This window comes from Chelonoidis abingdonii, chromosome 6 (genome assembly GCF_003597395.2).
Source record: "Chelonoidis abingdonii isolate Lonesome George chromosome 6, CheloAbing_2.0, whole genome shotgun sequence".
Taxonomy (NCBI): Eukaryota; Metazoa; Chordata; order Testudines; family Testudinidae; genus Chelonoidis; species Chelonoidis abingdonii.
In genome coordinates, this window is record NC_133774.1 from 92,146,274 (window position 1) to 92,165,435 (window position 19,162).

General features: G+C 41.2%; 1 protein-coding gene across 1 annotated transcript in view; it reads left to right on the forward strand.

The window, feature by feature from the left end:
- Positions 1-6,216: 6,216 nt before the first annotated feature.
- Positions 6,217-19,162, forward strand: part of GOLM1 (golgi membrane protein 1) — a 54,483-nt gene continuing 41,537 nt past the window's right edge. Inside the window, exons 1-3 of the mRNA XM_032771142.2 lie at positions 6,217-6,392; positions 12,834-12,979; positions 15,955-16,134. Of these exons, the coding sequence (XP_032627033.1) occupies positions 12,851-12,979; positions 15,955-16,134 (309 nt within the window). The 5' untranslated portion in view covers positions 6,217-6,392; positions 12,834-12,850. The remainder of the gene's footprint in view (positions 6,393-12,833; positions 12,980-15,954; positions 16,135-19,162) is intronic.

Below are 19,162 nucleotides of genomic sequence, written 5' to 3' on the forward strand. Positions count from 1 at the left end.
GCATTAACAACATTAGGAGCTCCATTCCTACTGGCCCCACTGTGATCAAAAGGACTAATGCAAACCTTGGATGTATAAACAGGGAAATCTCAGGTAGGAGTAGACAGGCTATTGTACCTCTGTATTTGACACTAGAACGACCACTATTGAAATAATATGTCCAGTTCTGGTGTCCATAATTCAAGAAGGATGTTCAAAAATTGAAGAGGGTTCAGAGAAGACCTGTGAGAATGATTAAAGGATCAGAAAACATACCTCAAAGGGAAAGATTTAAGGAGCTCAATCTGCTCAGTTTATCAAAGAGAAAGTTAAGGGGGTGACTTGATCAGTCTATAAGTACCTACATAAGGAAAAGAGATTTTATAATAAAAGACTCTTCAATCGATCAGACAAATGCATAACAAGATCTAATGGCTGGAAGTTGAAGCTAAAAAGTTTCAGACTAGAAATAAGGCACAAATTTTTTTTTTTTTTTTTTTCGATCAGACAAATGCATAACAAGATCTAATGGCTGGAAGTTGAAGCTAAAAAGTTTCAGACTAGAAATAAGGCACAAATTTTTTTTTTTTTTTTTTTTATCTATAAGAGTACTCATAGACTGTAATCATTGGAAAATTTTACCAAGGGTTGTGGTGGATTCTCCATTACTGGTAATTTTTAAAGCAAAATGCCTTAATTCAAACAATATGCTCTAGTTTAAGTACAGCTATTGAACTTGAAGCAGGAATTAATACATGGAATCTTATAGACTGTGTCATGCAAGAGGTCAGACTGGATTATCACAGTAGTACTTCTGCCCCTAAAATCTGTGAAGCTGTACAAGTTTGCAAATGTGCTGACAAAATGGCATTCTAGCTTTGATGGTGGTGAGCACCCAGTGGAAGAGCTAGAATTTTGTGTTAATATTCTAAGATCTGGTTCATTCTTTGTTGTTAGGGCAGGCTTAATTTCAGTCCTATCAACACATTTGTTCACGGTCTGGAAAACCCTTTCTCTCTAATTCTTCCTGAGAACGAAGAACAGTTGTTGCTTTAAAAACAATTATTCTAACTTTTGCAAGGAAATTGCTGTACAATGTATGGAAATGTACCCGTATGGAATGTACAATGTATGTACTTATGGTAAACTTTTAATGCATAATTTCTACTGCAAATCATGAAAAATCTCTTGGATTACAGATATACCATACTGCAGCATTCAAAGACCAAGAAACTCTTCACTAAAACAGTCTCTCAGTGCCTTTATACTGTAAATACATGTTATTGCTTTGCATACTACCTGAAACCACTTCACTCTTTTATGAATATAAGCAGAGAGCATTTAAGAAACCCTTGCATTATATATTACATTATTCAGTCAATGGATCCTAATCATGACATCTTTTGTATGGCACTTTGAAGATGCTAGCACTACATAGGTGCTAATTATAAATTACTACTGGTGTTTGAAAAAGCTACACTCCCACTCACTATTGCAACTAGGAAATATGTCCTTCTCAACAAATGTCAAACTTTTTGATCTAGAAGCTGCAGAATGAGAGGTTTTTGTTGTTGTTGTTAAGTTTTTACTCTTTGTTCAGCTAGAAATTGCATTCTTTTTACTAAATCTTCTGCATTAAATCCATTATTGGACATTTTGTCTCTCAATAATTACTTCTGTCAATAATCTTCAAAGTTTTCCATGTACTTCATTGTCTGTAAAAGGATGTGTTACAGTACATTGATCAACTACTTCCCCTCTGCTGTTCTATTTTTTTTGTCCCACTGTTTGAAAGAGGAATCCAGGATGAGGAAAAACATTTATAACTAACACAATGTAGTTAGTAACTGATCCCCTCTCCTATGGCTTACAGACTTTGAAGTAAAGGTGAATTCCAGAGTAATGCGAAATATTGTATAACTGCATAGTAATTTTCAAAATGTGTAAACTAATTCAAGATGTTAAGTAAGAAAATAATAAGCTGCACCCATATGGAAATTTGTAAAGGAAATGTGAATTTTTAAAAAAGTGGCCTCTAATTATGGGCACCTCTGTTTTTTTGGGTACTGAACTTTTCAGACATGAGTGTCTCAGACTGGGCATCCAGATACTGAGGCATTCAAAATCAATGGCCATTATCAGCTAGTTATCTTCACTTATGTCTTTTCCAGTCTATGCTAGTTGAAATAAAAATGTGGGTCAAATGAACACAAATACCAGCTATGGACTAGTGCTGACTGGTGACTTAACAGGGATAAATGTGAACTCTTAAAACATGACTTTGATACCATTGAACTCACATCTTTACCGTGACCACAATATTCAAAAGACATATTGTTTACAAATAAAGTGGTGGGACTTGGGAGATTGGAGAACTCAGGAGATTGATAAAGGAAATGATATGGAGACTTGGTGGGGTAATCTGGTGAAACTCCCATGGCTACTGGCCATAGTCTGTGTCACTTTGGTAGGCAAATAGATAGAGCCCTTGTTTTTCATTTTATTTCATGTTATTTGGCATTTGTGAAAAATAACTTGTAAAATGAAATAAACAAACAAAACAAAACTATCCCACAGTGGCAGCTTCTGTCCTGTGGTGGCTGGGCCCAGCTCCCTGCTCCGGGCATTGTAAGCTAGTGAACAGAGTCACAGCGCTATGTATGTTTGCTTGTCTGCCCCTCTATGAAGATGGGGTGGATTCAGTCACATTTGAATGAGTGGCATTGTGACCTGGTATGTGAGGCACAGCATACATAGGGTGAGATTGGCTTGCGAACCCTCCCGCAGGGCCAGGGCTGCGGGGGGGGGAGTGGGGAGGGGGCCCCCCACAAGAGTTTTTCAGGGCCCCCCACACAAGAGTTTTTCAGGGCCCCTGGAGCGGGGTCCTTCACTCGTTCCGGGACTCCTGGAAAACTCTCGCAGGGCCCAGGCCCCTGGAGCATCTTCCGTGGCAATTTGGTGGCAGGGGGTCCTTCCGCTCCAGGATCCGCTGCCGAAGTGCCCGAAGACTTGCGGCGGCGGGTCCCGGGGCGGAAGGACCCCCCACAGTGCCAGGTCTTCGGTGGCAATTCAGCGGCGGAGGGTCCTCCCGCTCCGGGACCCGCCACCGAAGTGCCCTGAAGACCAACGGCGGGGGGGTCCTTCCACCCCGGTACCTGCCGCCAAAGTGCCAAGTCTTTGGCGGCAATTCTGCGGTGGGGGACCCAGGCCCCCTGAATCCTCTGGGCGGCCCTCTTCAGGGCCTTCCATTCTGGCCCCTGGCCCCAGGGCATCCGAAGATAAAACTACAGGAGAACCTCAGAGTTATGAACACCTTGGGAATAGAGGTTGTTCATAATTCTGAAATGTTTGTAACTCTGAACAAAATGTTATGGTTGTTCTTTCAAAAGCTTACAAATGAACATTGACAATACAGTTTTGAAACTTTACTATGCAGAAGAAAAACGATGCTTTTAACCATCTTAATTTAAATGAAACAAGCACAGTTATCTTGTCAAATCTCTTTTAAACTTTCTCTATTTTTTAGTAGTTTACATTTAACACAGTACTGTATTTCAATTTTAAGTAATCCTCTTGCTTCCTTTTAGTGTTTGTTATCCATGAAAAAAATGCCAGCCCAAAAGCCCACCGATTTTAATGTCCATTCAAATAGCACTAAAAAGAATGCTGCAGTAAAACATACCAGCACTAGTCTTTATAATGACAACTAAAAATAAGTATCCAAACTTAACTTTCCTGCTTAAGTACTACAAGATAAACGATGTAGACTTGAAAAAATCTTTAATGGTACCCTGCTTGAGGTTGCTAACACTTTTTTGCTGCCAAGGTGCATAGCTCTTGAAGCATCATTAGGCTCATTGGTGAGGCTTCAGGCTGTTGTCTTCAATCACTTGAATAGGCAGCGAAGCACTCTTCTGCTTGCATGTGTGGGATCTTCTTGGTGTTTCTCCCCCTCCTTCTTGTCACTATCAATGTCACTGTCCATTTCTCTGGACCATTTCTCTGCTGTTTCTCGTACCAATTCAATTATCTCATGGTCACTAACAGGGTTGGCTCTAGGATTTTTGCTGCCCTAAGCCAAAAACAAACAAAAAATCTCCCAGAATGCCGCCCCTGGAATTGTGCTGCCCCAAGCATGTGCTTGGTTTGCTGGTGCCTAGAGCCAGTCCTGGTTGCTAAGAATAGGGTGTCCATGCTCATATTTATCTGCATTTAGCTATTCCTTCTTGTTCCTGTGTGGTAATAACCAAAAGCTGTCGCTCTTCAGAAACATTTAGTTGATTTATTTCCATCTGATCCTTGTTTTCCCAATTATCAGGTTCAGTGTTATCAATACATGGTCAAAGTTTATTCCATGAGTGTCTCAAAGACTTAGAGCCAATCTCACTCCAAGACTTGCACACATGTAGACAGCATCTTTGATTGCCAGCTGTTTACAAAAAGCTGTAAGATTCAAATCGCATTGATCCCAGTGATAATTGCTATAAGAGGTTTCATTTGTATCTACATTTCATGTTTTCCAGAATGCCTTGTTCCATCGGCTGACCATTTGTGATGTTTGGTGGCAAAAACAAACACTGAATGCTTCCATCAATAGATTTTCAATGGGAGGGTGAGATGGAGCATTATTCATCAGTAGCACAGCTTGGCGAGGTAAAGATTTTGACATCAGGCAGTCTTTTACAAGTGGAACAAAGTTTTTTAAAAAACAGTTGGTAAAAAAGCCTTTCTCCATCAAAGCACTGCACTGGCGGTGGTAATGGATGGGTAGAGCTGACTGAGGTCTGCAAAGCAGCGAGGTTTCACTTTTTTGAACGAACAGCAAAGGGAGCCATCATTGTGACCTGATCTTTACTGGATTTGAAATTATTTACCTGTTTTTCTGAACTATCTACCAGAGTCTTGTTTGGAAGCAGGCACCAGTACTGGCCCATCTCATCACAATCAAGCACTTGGTCCTGAGTAAGTTCGTACTGTTCAACAAATGGTTTGAAAGTGTTTTTAAATTCACCAGTAGCATTCGAGTAGGCTGTCAGAAACTCCTTGCATCCCCAACTGCTGTATTCCATGCCACCGTGTGCTTGCTTTAAAATTGTCCTCTCCTTTGTCTGGAAACATTTCTCAGTAGAGTAACAGTCTTTTTTGTTGTTATCACACCAGTTATAGGCATGCCTTTTAATCTTGCTCTTGCAAATCACAGATGCAGTGCCTTATTAAAATCAGCAGCTTTGTGTAAATCTCAGGTTCTCAAACTTTTGTACTGGTGACCCCTTTCACATAAAAAGGCTCTGAATGTGACCCGCTCTTTTAAATCAAAAACACATTTTTATACATTTAACATCATTATAAATGCTGGAGGCAAAACAAGGTTTGGGGTGGGGGCTGACAGCTTACCACTCCCATGTAATAACCTCGCACTCTGAGGGGTCCTGACCCCCAGTTTGAGAACTCATGGTGTAAATACACCTGCTTTTTACTGATCCGCTGTCTTTTGCAAATTGCTTTATTTTTTCCTAGCTTTTCCGAATATCAGTGATGGCTGATTTCCTGATACCCTAGTCTACCCATACCTGGCTGAGGCTAACACCATGGCCTTGTCAAGTTATTAAATATTTCTAGCTTTATGTCAGTTGAAAGTGTGACATGTTCGCACTTGCCATTGCTTGGCATTCTGCTTAGTCATGCAATATTTGCTTTATTATTTTTTATCTCCACTGGTGCATTATTGCCTACTTCCTGGTCCAGATGAGGTGTGTGGGTTGACTGGTCAGTTGGTACCTCTGGTATTCCTATCTAGGAGGTTCTACTGTAAATTCCAAACAAAAGAAACCAAAAGAAACATTGGAAAACCATCCCAAGAATGTCAGGGGCTCCATAACCCAGGAGCGCTGTCCATAATCACCATTGCCGGAGGGGTGGGGGCGTTGTAGTGGTGCTAAGGAGCAGATGAGAAGGATTCCTCCTATTTCCTGCTACTAAGTGTCTGGGTTGGTCAAGATATGGCCGGACCTCAATGTCTGCAGGGCTGCCCGAGGCTGGTGCAACGGGGGGGCTGTGGCACTGGGGCTGCCTCTGCAGCGGGCACATGGGGGGGAGCCCTGGCTACTGTCTCTGTCCCGCGAGGGTGCGACAGACACGCGTGGGGCCCAGCCTCGGGGGACAGCGGCGTGGGCGTGGAGCCGGCTGAGGAGCGGAGGGAGCTGCCCAACCTGCCTAGGAGCGCTCAGCTCCCTCCCCGCTCATTGGCAGGCTCCCCTCGCCGCGCTTCCTGCTCTGGCCGCCGCGCCGCCAGCAGCCGCCCCTTCCTCCGGGGGCCGTTACGGAGAGCCGGGAAGGTGCTGCCGGCCAGGCTGTCCCCCAGCCCCGGGAGTGGGCCGTGCGGAGGCGAGCAGCGCTGTAAGCGGCGGAGCAAGGTGAGCAAGTCTCGGTGCCGCCGCTTTGCGGGGCTCCTGCCCTTCCCCCGCCCGCGGCGGGAGCGCATCCCTGCGGGGACTGCCTGGGTCCCGGGCCGGGCTCCTCGCTGCACAAACGCCTCGGCTGGAAGGTGCGCGAGGAGAGCAGCCTGGCCATGGAAGGAAAGGGACCGGTTCCCCTCTCCCCTGCAGCTTTGGTGGGGAGGGGGCGGTCAGCGGGCTGGAGGGAGCCCCATGTGATAGGGTCCCTCGCAGAGACTGGGTCAGTCAGCTGCCATGTAGCTAATCCCTGCTCCTCGGAGAGCTGGCAACGTGTTTCCCGGCTCCTGCAGACTGTCTCTCTGGTGGGGAGTTTCTTCACCCACCACTGAAATGCAGCCACATCTTGGGGATGGGGGCGCATTTAAGTGTGCAGCCAACTATACTGAGGTGCAGCCCCCTGCTTGGTGCAGGGATGGTGAGAAGTAAGAGAAGGAAGCAAAGTATCACAAGGCTACTCCGGAAAAGTGTCCCCTTCTGATTCTGTTCCAGAAAAGGATTTGGGGAGGGGGTTCATCCTTTCTCCTCGGTTTGCTTATTGTCTATGGAAAAAGGGGCAACCCAGAGGCTGGATTTTAGCATGTGGAGTGGAGACTTGGCTAGGGGAAGGAGTGGTTGGGAGACGCTGTGGAGGGGCATAGGGGAGCTAACGGGGGGTTGCCAGCCGTGGAAAAAGCAAGCAGCCAAACGACATAGAGAAGCACTGCACAACTTTAAACAAGCATGTTCTGTAATGGAGTGGGGACATAATGCCAAAACAACCTTAAGCGAGAGGATGTTAAGTGTGGAGTTACTGTAGTTTTTAAGGGAGGTGAAACTTGGGGTTCACAAGACAAATTGGATTCCTGCTATGTGTTTTCTCAGTGTTTTCCTGTATATGTTTATGCAGGTAACTGGACACATTAATCTCATGATAATACCTGTATGAAGTGGCTGGCATACTTAATGTGACTTGCTTACCTATGAATCAAAAAACTACTTACACAGCAATTGAAATAACTATATGTTGTACCACCAGACATCTACATTGTACAAACTGGTATCTATATAGTCACATTTGTAACATTTCCTAGGCTCCTTGCTTAGCTGTGTAACAAACTATTCCAAATATGCAGTGCTATCTTGGTACTTTAAGCAGTCATAAACAGAAATAACAGTTTAACAGATTCTTGCCCATTTAGTGAGTAAAACTATATCTCTATTGCTGTTTTCAAGATGGAAGTTTTGCTGCCTATTAACTGAAAGGGTCCTTTCTCCCTCATTCTCTGTTGGGAATGCTTGCTTTTAACCATGGGTCCTTCTTTGTTCTAAAAATAGTAGCTTCCTAGTAAAAGAATGTTGTTTTACTTTTTGATTAATTTTCTGGTTTTTAGTAGTTTGGTATCCTGTTCTTGTAACTTTCAAAACTTTAAAGTGATCCCCTGCAGGTCTATATTCTTAGCCTGTAAGTCAGGGGTAGGCAACCTATGGCACGTGTGCCGAAGGCGGCACACAAGCTGATTTTCAGTGGCAGTCACAGTGCCTGGATCCTGGCCACCGGTCCAAGAGCTCTGTATTTTAATTTAATTTTAAATTAAGTTTCTTAAACATTTTAAAAACCTTATTTACTTTACATACAACAGTAGTTTATTTATATATTATAGACTTATAGAAAGAGACCTTCTAAAAACGTTAAAATGTATTACTGGCACATGAAACCTTACATTAGAATGAATAAATGAAGACTTGGCACCACTTCTGAAAGGTTGCCGACCCTTGCTGTAAGCTTTTTGGGAGAAGACTGTGTTCATGTGGTAAGGTTTTGTTTTTTTGTTTTTTTTTTTATAGCATCTTCCACAATAAGACCTTGATCCTGATTTGGGGTCTGGGATACTAACTTAATATAAACACTAAACTCTCTCAAGTGTAGAACAATGTTTCCATGAATATTAACTGTTTAAATCCAAGCAGCCTTTTATGGAGTTTCCAGAAAGACAAACTCATTAACAATGCAGTTCTTATGGTAAAATCAGGACTTCTGGAGAGAACTATATATAAGCAATGGGCTATCAAATTTGTCCATTGTAACAACCTATCAAATCCTTTGAAATCCCTTTTGAGTTTTCTAGCCATTCCACATGGGAAGGTGCACATTGAATTTATGGTTCCTTCATTTGAACGGTGTGGCTGTCTTACTAGCAGTTAGTCAGCCAGTCTGTCTCCAAAGTAAATTATTCTGGCCTGCAAAATGACTTGTCTCTTCTACCTCAAACTGACACATCCCCCACCCACCAACTTAATGACAATTTATGAAATAATTGGAATGAATGTTGCAATATGCTTTGCAATATCTCGTGCCATATTGTAAAATCTTTCAGTGTTTGCAAGTGAGCAAATGGGTAAGCATATAGCTAAATACAGAGAATAAGTTAAAAATGAAAGTTTCATTTTGCTTGTAATTTGAGGTGATATTAAGCTAGATTTCAAATATATGTAAAAAACAAATATTCCATTTCATTTAACTAATGTGTCAGTGCAAATCATCCTTCTCTTGCCACCTCTTATTGTCATCAGGGATGAGAGCTTTTTGACTGTTTCCAAATGCTATGTAAGAGGAGTAAAGGCTTCCCACAGCTTTGCTTTAGCCTCCCTTGAGAAGGACAGGTAGCATTCCACTACGTAATGACACACATTCCCATATGTCCCTTCACTTCATGGACTGACTAAATTGTCACTGAATCTGTCTCTCTCTTTTGGCCCCTATTGCTTTGTTGTTTTTGTGTCATCTTCTGTGTTTCATTTTTATAAACTTTTCCCCCCTTTTGCTGCTGCTTCCATGATGGCTTCCACTCTGTGTAGCTACACAGTGCCTGTGGTGGCCCCTTGGGACTGTGCTGTAGATTTTCTTGATCCTGCGCCACGTGCAATGAAACCAATGGCTGACTTCTGTTTGGTAGTGGCACAGTTCCCTTGCACATGTGAAGTGCTCCCATAGCCAGCTGGCTATATTTAAGGCTTTGTTGTTTCAGTTAAGCCACACATGGTTTTTTTTATAGCAGGAAGGGAAGGTAGGTGTCTTTCAAGAAACCACACTATTTCCTGTTGCCTCAAAGACAGGACAGATACTGGCTTATACAACTTTATCTGGCATTGTTTCTGGCCTATTTGCCATTCAAACCCCAAAGTAGTCTGGTACTTTGTGCATTCCCCTACCCGTCTTGAGGTTGGGGAAAGAAAAAAGAACAGGTGTTGCTTAATTGGAACAACAAAACCTTAAACATCGTGCCAACTATTTTAAAAGCAGGCTCTATTAGGGCACTGTGATACTGGTAAGCAATACAATCAATTTCTCTGCTCTTCATTCACTGCTGATGTCCTCTTTCACCCTCTCTGTGATTTGGTTTACTTCCATCCATAGATCTGGGAATTTCCACCATCATTAAATACTTAATAAGGTAGACACTGGGAATTGCATCCCATTGGGATAGCAAGTTAGCTAGTTGGTCTCTTTATTAAAAACACACCTATTCAGAGAATGTACGAAATATTAATAGACAATCCATCCCTTTCAAATTGGGGCAATGTCCCCAAACTCTGTGTTTGCTATCCTTACCCACTGCATCAGGCTCACTTCTGTTTGTGAAATTCCAGCACCACACAGAATCTTAGACGTAGCTTCTTTCAGAGAAGATACTTTATTCTGTGACTGTTGTACCAAAACACTGGAGAATCAAATCAAAGACAAGTAGTATAATGGATGTTCAGGATGTAGGAAATCTACTATTGTGTCTATTACAGTATGCCTTAAGATTCCAACTGAGACTGGGGCCCTGTTGTGCTAGACCTCAGATGGGCATTAAGAACAGACGCTATCTTGTGAAGAGGTATATTTATGGGCGGCTCTTTTTTTGCACATAATGTGATCATTTCTCTTTGCTCCTAGATTTATCAAAATATTCCATTTTATAGAAACAGCACTGAGTGCTAAAATGAAGTAATTCCTATCTGATTTGGCACAACAGAATTGTTAAGTATCTTACAACTATGAGAAGCTGCACAGACCAAGTGTTAGCAGCGTGTGGTTTGAACCTGCGTACCTTACTAATTAAATGTGCCCATTTAAGTCAATTGAAGTTTTATCTCGATGCTTAAGAACTTCAAAATTGTCCCTAAAATAGTCACATCTGATTTAATAGCTTTTTTTCTCCACCTTCAAAAGAAAGAAGTTCATATTTAATGCTGAACCTAACTCCCCAATTATGCTGATACTGCATGGTCTTTGGTAAGATCACTAGCTATTTAGAGATCCTTGAAATGTCAAGACATAACACTGTTGATGGAAGAACTGCAATGTGATCAAACAGATTATTCTAACTGCTTCATCTAAACGCTGAGAACAAATCTTTAGGATTAAAAATTAAATAACAATCCAATAGAAAGCTGATACCTGAAGTGTAATATTGGTTGAGGCATAGGAAATTCAGCTTCTTTCTCAAAAGGAAAGCTGACACCTTAAATCTGAGGTTGGTTAAAGTGAAGGAAGTGCATCTCCTGTCCAACTTGAATGCATGAGAAAGAAGTTTCAGAACTGTGTAAAGTGGGTTCTATTTATTTATTTGAAGTTGTGTAGTTCAACAATGGATTGACCCCAAAACATTTATAAAACTTTCCAGCAGGCAACTTCCAGTATCAGTAAAACATTGGTTCTAAGTTAGAGAATGCAGGTATCTTCTGGAAGGCGGGGCGAAGATATTTTAGTAAAATAGTTATTTAGCTGCGATACTAAAACAATTGTCTTTTTCTTCAGAGTCAACTTTTGTGTTCTTTGTTTCTGTGCATTTAAGTGAAAATACAGTGTTTCATTCACTTATTTTGTTGTTTCGGTCTTTAAAAATAAGATGTGAGGTGTGAGGAATGGACTCAAAGGAGCAGATCTCTAATATGTCATGAATAGCCCCATTTAGAGCAGTTTAATCTTTTTTTCAAATGAAACATCATGCCTTTCTGGTGTATAATCAACATCTGTCAAATAATCACACACAGATTACTAGAACTAAGGAATTAATTCACTGATCAACACATTCTTTCAGTCATGATAGTGGATCAGTATGTATATCGGGTAAGCAACCTATGGCACGGGTGCCGAAGGCGGCACGCAAGCTGATTTTCAGTGGCACTCATGCTGCCCAGGTCCTGGCCACCTGGGCCTTATGTACTTTACATACAACAATAGTTTAGTTCTATATTATAAATTTATAGAAAGAGACCTTCTAAAAACGTTAAAATGTATTATTGGCACGTGGAACCTTAAATGAGAGTGAATAAATGAAGATTCGGCACACCACTTCTGAAAGGTTGCTGATCCCTGATGTATACATTAACTTCACTATGACATTGGTAATTTGTCTATTTGTGATGGCTGTGTTTTCCAGTGAAATAAAAAAGCAACTATTTATTTTTTTTAATGGATTTAATTATTAGTAAATTAAAAAACAGAAAGCTAATTATGAGTAATAAAACTATACATGAAACTACATAACACTTTTTAAAAAAGCATTCTTTAAAGTCACTAAACCAAGCATGTTTTTCAAAATTCTCAAATGAGGTTTTCATATACCAAGAGATATCTTAAGGCAGCTCCTCACATCTGACCTAGGCAAGATGTTTAAATTCTATCATTGTTACGCTTCTCTCCTCATGCCTGCAAATAATACATGGCACATAGTGTGGCAACATTCCCTGCCCTTTATGCAAATACCAAACCTGCTCACCAGAATCTACAAGTTGCAAAAAAGGAAGCTTTAAATCTGTCATTTTGCAAACATAGGAGAAGAGCACAATATCAGGAAGAAATATTACTCTATATTTTCTCCTGATGAAAGGAGCTGGAGTAGTCAGTATCACCAAGAAAAGAATCTGAAATTATACCAGCTTGGACAAATTTTAAAATGAAGACCTAAGTTAGCCTACTGCACTGGCGACTAAACTGATCACCAACCGGGATGAGATACCAAAAAAAATCTACCCCTTTCCTCCCTCTGCCAATGGAGTAGCATTACCCAGTCAGCATCCAACATTAGCCACTGCCAGAGAGGGGTTAACTCACTAGGTAGACAGTGGCTTGTTCCAGTATGACAGTTATTGTGGCTCTTTAATATCTCATTAGGCTTTTATGGAGTACTCCACACTGAAATCCAATGAAATTTGCCATAAAAAGTGATGGCATAGTATGGCCTTGTGATCTTCAGGTTACAAATCCAGAGGAGAATGCTTTCCTTGCTGGGGGGTATACTCCAATTCTTATTTACCTAACTGAGCTATTGCAGAACCACAGCTCTTCTTGATTCCAGTGAAAGTCTGATATATTCATGAAATTGTCCTAGCAGAGAAGTATGTATGTGACTTATTTGTTTTAATTTACAGATTTCCAGTCTTTTGAAATGGTCGGGCTAGGAAACAGCCGTCGAGGGATGAAATCTCCACCTCTTTTAATAGCTGCACTTGTGGCTTGTATGATCGTTTTGGGCTTCAATTACTGGATTGCACGTTCTCGAAATGTTGATCTACAGGTAGTATTCTTGTACTCCTTCCTGTAGATTCAAATAGATATGGCTGCTAAAGACATTTATTCTTGTGGACTGTATGAAAACAAACCAAAACAGGGCAAAACTTTGCGTTTGCTTTGTGAATCTCCGCTCCTAATAGTTTTCCACCAAAGGGGTGAAGAGAAGTATCTGTGAAAGGCATTGCACTTGCACTAGCCAGTCCTATCCATTCAGGTAATTTTGCAGCTTTATACTGCTGTTATAGCTTGTCATAGCTTTCCTACTCCGATTTGAACCTTAGCGTTCATAACCTGAGAAGCTAGCATGAACCCCTCTAAGCTTAATTACCAGCTCAGATTTGATCTCGCTGCCACCAGCCAAGAATTCCAGGGTTTTGTCTCCCTCTGGTCTCCCCAAAACCTTCCCTGGAGGGACCCCAAGACTCAGAGACTCTGAGTCTCGCCACAAAGGGAAATAACCCACTTCCCTTCCCCCTCTCTCTCTCACCCAGACTTACCTCTCTGGGCTAACCTGAGAATTACTGATGCAATCTCTTTACATCACAATACCAAGAAGCATGTCTCCTCTATTCCACAAAGAGACAAACCCCAAATACAAGGAAACAGAAATGATTCTATCTCTCTTCCCCCTCCCACCAATTCCCTGGTGCTGTAGAGCTTTACCCTCCGTAGATCTAACACAAAGAGAATTCCCCTGCCTGAGTTTTGACAAAATCCAGTTTCCTGATTGGTTCTCTAGTCAGGTGTTTGGTTCCCTTTGTTCCCTTTACAGGTGAAAGAAACATTAACCCTTAGCTATCTGTTTATGACATAACTCCATGATAAACTTCCCTTGTTATTAAATATTCAAGTTTGGTGTTTGGTTTTGGGTTGATTTTTTTTGTTGTTGTTCTTTCAGCACATCACCACTGAAACACCAAATATTTGCTCTTCATCAGCTACTGCCAACTTTTTTGTCTCCCAAAATTTTCCTTGCCTGCGCCTGCATTTGGGCTTATGGCTGCCCTTGCTGGTTAGGACATTATAGAGTTACATAAAGAGGCAAGCAGCAATTGATATTGGGCAAGCTAAAATGCAAAGTAACTTTCCCAGATTTTTATTTCTATCAGACATAACAAGCAAAAGTCATTACCATCCTGGATCACACTTGATTCAGTAACCTAGAGAGGTGAGTTTGCCATTATTGATTGCCTGCGTTGTGCAGTGCCTTTCCCCAAAGGAAATGTAAAATTCTTTACATCCATTAAACCATCCCATGCCATGGCAACAGTTTGAAAAGAAGCACCATTTAGATCTTATGGGTTGGGCTGCACTTAGAGTCTTTACCATTACATTTCAAAACGCTTTCTATTTACTCACCCACTTTCTGTTTCTATTTACTCACCCACTTTCTTGGCAGGACTTTACTGCCATGCTGACTAAGATGGAATGAGTTTTCTCTTCTCCTGCGGTTTAATCATGAGCATTTTTCTCTGTTTTTCCATTGTCTCATCTCCTATGGTAATTGCAGTGTAGGAGCTTAACCCCAGCTGCAAAGGATAGGCAAGTGGCTTCTGTAAACATAGCTCTGTCTAGCTGGGCACACAGTGAAGTAACAAGGCTTCTCCCTTGAAGTCTCAGTAGAGGCAATGATTTTGATATATCCTGTTAGATTCCAGATTGAGTATAAGCTTCAGTCTGAAGCTGTAGATGTTTTAATATGGTTGACAAATGCTGTTGAAATTTGTACACCCTCCTTCCCAAAATCTCTACTGATTCTGGCAGTTACACAAATCAGAAGGAAGTATATAAATGACTCTTAGAGAACAAGCAACAGAACATATGAGGTACCTCCAGAGTGTCCTGCAAAAATTGAATCAATTCTTAAAATAAATAAATAAATAAATAAAATCCCCAGACTTAATTCATTGACATTTTCTCTATATATGATGGTGATTATTTCTTTTGTTAAATCTTCCACTGGTTTTCAGTATGGTCTTGAAGCAATCGGGGAAAAAAGTGTTAATTTTCCCATATTTATAAAGTTGGATTCGTCACAGATATGTATCTTTGCCCTGCAGCCATACACCACCTATTCACATAAAATAAGAAAGTCAGACTGGGGCAGTACTTGCATGGAGGGGTGAGAGGTTAGGTAGCTCTTCAAGAAATATCTGTTTGTGATCTGAGTGGTGGTGTTCTTTCCTTTGAGTCCTAAACACGTTCTGACCACTTAATCACTAAAGACCCTAGAGTACTTTTTGCGAGGGTGGGGGTTTTAACTCTGTTGTCCAACCAACTTGTATATTTCAATCTCACTGACACGCTTCATGCAGGTTTAGATATAAGGTATATGTGGTATTTGCTCCCTGCCCTAAACTGTTCCATAAGGTTGCTGTGTGTGGTTAAACAGCTACTGGTTTTCACTAGTGGATGAAGTGGCCTCTTAATAGAAATGGCTTATTAGTTTGTAGACTCTTTGTAGGCCATAGAGCTATTTTATGTAGTGGCAATGCAAGAAACCTACAGACCTATATTCTGTAAGACACTAGCTTAAGTGTTTTTGTTTGGGTTGAAACTTTTGTTTTTATTAATTATACTAATAAAAATATTTAAAGCTTTGCTTTGCCCTCAGTGTGAATGTTGTCATTGTGCACGGTCAAGTTCCCAAACACACATAGAACTTAATTCTGCTGTGCCTGATTCCGGGACCAGAGCCTTTTAAACCCTCAAATCTAATCAGTGACAAATTGGAAATTCTTAAAAATCAATAACCACTCAATGGATTAGGCAACAACTCTGAAATGAGGGGCACTTCATAAATGCAATATAAAAAGTAGCCAGTGAAGATGAAGGTGGTAGACTGAAAATCCATAACAGGTGAATCAGATTTTCTCTTCACAGAAAGTCTGAAGTCAGACCATACAAAGAAATACTCCTTGTAACACTAACTTAAAGGAACCATCTATATTTATCTCTTGTTTGTCTGCCTCCTTTCAGAGTCGGATTATGGAACTAGAAAGAAAAGTCCGCAGGGCGGCAGCAGAGAGAGGGGCTGTTGAACTCAAAAAGAACGAATTCCAAGGTGAACTACAGAAGCAGCGTGAGCAGATTGATAAAATCCAGTTCCTCCACGGTTTTCAGATGGAAAATGTCAATAAAGTGCACGAGGATGAGAAGGTAGGACCTCTTCAAGCTGTGCTGTTGACCTTAGTCTTAAGCTTTCTCATGTGTGGGATTCTTACCATGCTATTCTCTGTAAGGAAGTAGGATTCTTTAAATGTTTCAGCTAATACAAAAGCAATCATGCAGACATCACTACTAGTGGCAAAATGTGCAGTGCTCAAAAAATGGAATTCTAACACAGATCTCTGTATTCAGAATTGTCAAAGAAATGATGACAAATCTGTAATGGAGAAAATAATCCTTCATGGGTGACAAAATGGGGGGCAATACACCAAAATGTGGTGTCTCATGGATGCGTTACATAGAGTTATAATATAACAAATACAGCACATGATGCTGTTGCTAAACAGCACTTTAGAAATTGCAGGTGGAATTTTCAGCATTGACCAAACTCTGCTCCTGTTTTGAAGTCAGTGATAAAAATAACTTACCTTGGCCTCATGGTCCTATGCTGGTCCTTTCTGTGTCAAAAAACCTCTGTGTACATTGTTATTCATCATGATGGGTCATGGTCTCTTTGCAGGCTGAACACCACCTGGATCAATCTCTGGCTCGGTTCTTAAGGTAGTCTGGCTGAATATTCAGCCAATGTCCATCACTGCCAGTCTTAGCATGCCACCAAAGCTTTTGGTGCCCATGTGATCACCAGCCGTGTAGGAGCTTTCATTGGTAAACATACTTTAGAATTCATTGGTCTTCCATTCTAATAATGCCCATACCAAGAAAGCTGGTGAAATCCAGCTGGTGCTGATGGAGGTGGTTGCTGGGTTAAGCTTTGAATATCCTCATTTCTGATCTTGTCCTGCCACTTGCTATGAAGCATCTGATAAATATGACAAGAATTGAAAATATCAATGCAGTGGTCTTCAGTCTTAGGACCTTCTTTTCACATGCAACAGCCTTTGTGTAACTGTGGTTTTCTGTATCAGAGAGGTAGCCGTGTTAGTCTGAATCTGTAAAAGCAGCAGAGAATCCTGTGGCACCTTATAGACTAACAGACGTTTTGGATCATGAGCGTTCGTGGGTGAATACCCACTTCGTCAGATGAATGTTCACATGTTCACGTCTTTATGTTGATGGCTCTCAAATCTCTCCTCTCCTCTCCTGCTCTGACTCTCTCCATTCACTCCTACAACTCATCCTGCTTCTGATATCCCTTGCAGAAATCTACATTTAGCAGGGCCAAAACTGACCTCTTTGTCCTATTCTCCCTATCTCTTCTCTCTGTTACTATAGACAACGTCATCATCCACTCAGGCCTGTAAATCTGGGTATTCTCTTCAAGTTTGCCCTCACTTTAGCCCATGCATCCAAAGCCATATCCAGGTCTTGCTTCTGCTTTCTCTGTAACATTTTCGAGATATTGCCTTTTTCTTGTGCAGAAATTTCTTCTCCATTTTGACCTTCCTCACATCCACATTACCAATTTCAGGTGCTTTCTCAAAATGCTGCTACTAACATATTTCTGGCCTGTGGCGCTAACTGTATCGTCCCCTTTTTAGTCTTGCCATTGACTCAACTTCACCAATGATGTTAGTCTAAATTGCTTATTTGTTCATTTTTCCCACTTCACATTTTCTTTCACGACTCCACACACAAGGGGAAACTATTTCACAAATGCATCTGTAAAGCCGCTTCTCTGTCCTTCTTCAGATCCTTTCTCAAGACCTACTTCTGTCAGGAGGTCCATGGTAAACTGCCAGCTGATAATGGCTAGCCTGGTAGCCAGCAGGGACTATTGATATTAATATCTCCTGTTTTGTTTACACTGCATTTCATTTTGAATTGGATTTATTGAGCCTCTGTAACTACATTGTTACCTTTGGCAACCTTCTGCAACTCCCTCCATTTTGTTACACTTCCATGTCACATCCAATCTTAATGTAAACTGCATGCTCTTTGTTGCACTAACTGCCTTGTGCTTTGTACGTTCTTTGGGGCACTAATTGCCTCATACAATGTACTATGTGTTTGGGGCCATGATCTGATTAGGGTCTCTTGGCTCTACCCTAATGCCAACAGTAGTTCTAGTAATAATCGGTGCTTAATTTGTGCCAGAGTTTGCCAGGGCTAAGCCTGGACACCTCTCGACTTGGCAGTTCATAGCCCCAGCACCTCTGGGCTTGCTGTGTCAGCTTTGAAAGTAAAAAAAAATTGTGTGAACCCTGGCACCTCTTTAATTACAAATTAAGCACTGGTAATGTTCTGTCATAATTCTCTTGTGAGACGATTGTCTTGAAGCAGCTTATGTTTTATTGGTGATTAGTTGGAGAGGAAGTAGTATGTATCCCTCTAGACAGATTCTGAACCAAATTGTAGCTTAAGAAGCGTGCACATAAGGACCAAACAGCTTTTTGGGACTGACAGCCTCTGCTGCTCTACATTTCTGATTCAGCTCTCTGTCAGGTCTGTGCAGTTCTGCCATCATGGGAGCCAGAGAAGGCTTTGGTTTGTAAACCTTGTGAATTATCAGTGCTATAGAAATTAATGTAATGACATCTATGCTGGTTTACTCTGTACCTGTGGGGGCTAAGGCATGAAGGTAACACTCATCCATTCAGAGAATACCGGATGAGTTGCAATGCATGCATTCTGCAAGTTCTCTTGGAAGATGAGATGATAAGCATAAATTGCAAAATGTAAATCTTTTTCCACCCATAATTGATACAGTATTGCTAAATATTTTGCCGTGCCTGTGCTTCATTTTATCAAATGCTAGTCCTCAAGTGTCACATTTGAAATACTGTAATGACTATTTACAGTAGAACCTCAGAGTTACTAACACCTCAGGAATGGAGCTTGTTTGTAACTCTGAAATGTTATGGCTGTTCTTTCAAAAATTTACATCTGAACATGGACTTAATACTTTGGAACTTTATTATGCAGAAGAAAAATGCTGCTTTTCCTTTGCCTTTTTTAGNTAGAGCTACTATCGTGCGGTGTGCAGTTGCTGGTGAGAATACGTTTCAGGTTGGCAGGTTGTCTGTGGGCAAGGATTGGCCTGCCACCCAAGGCCTGTGAA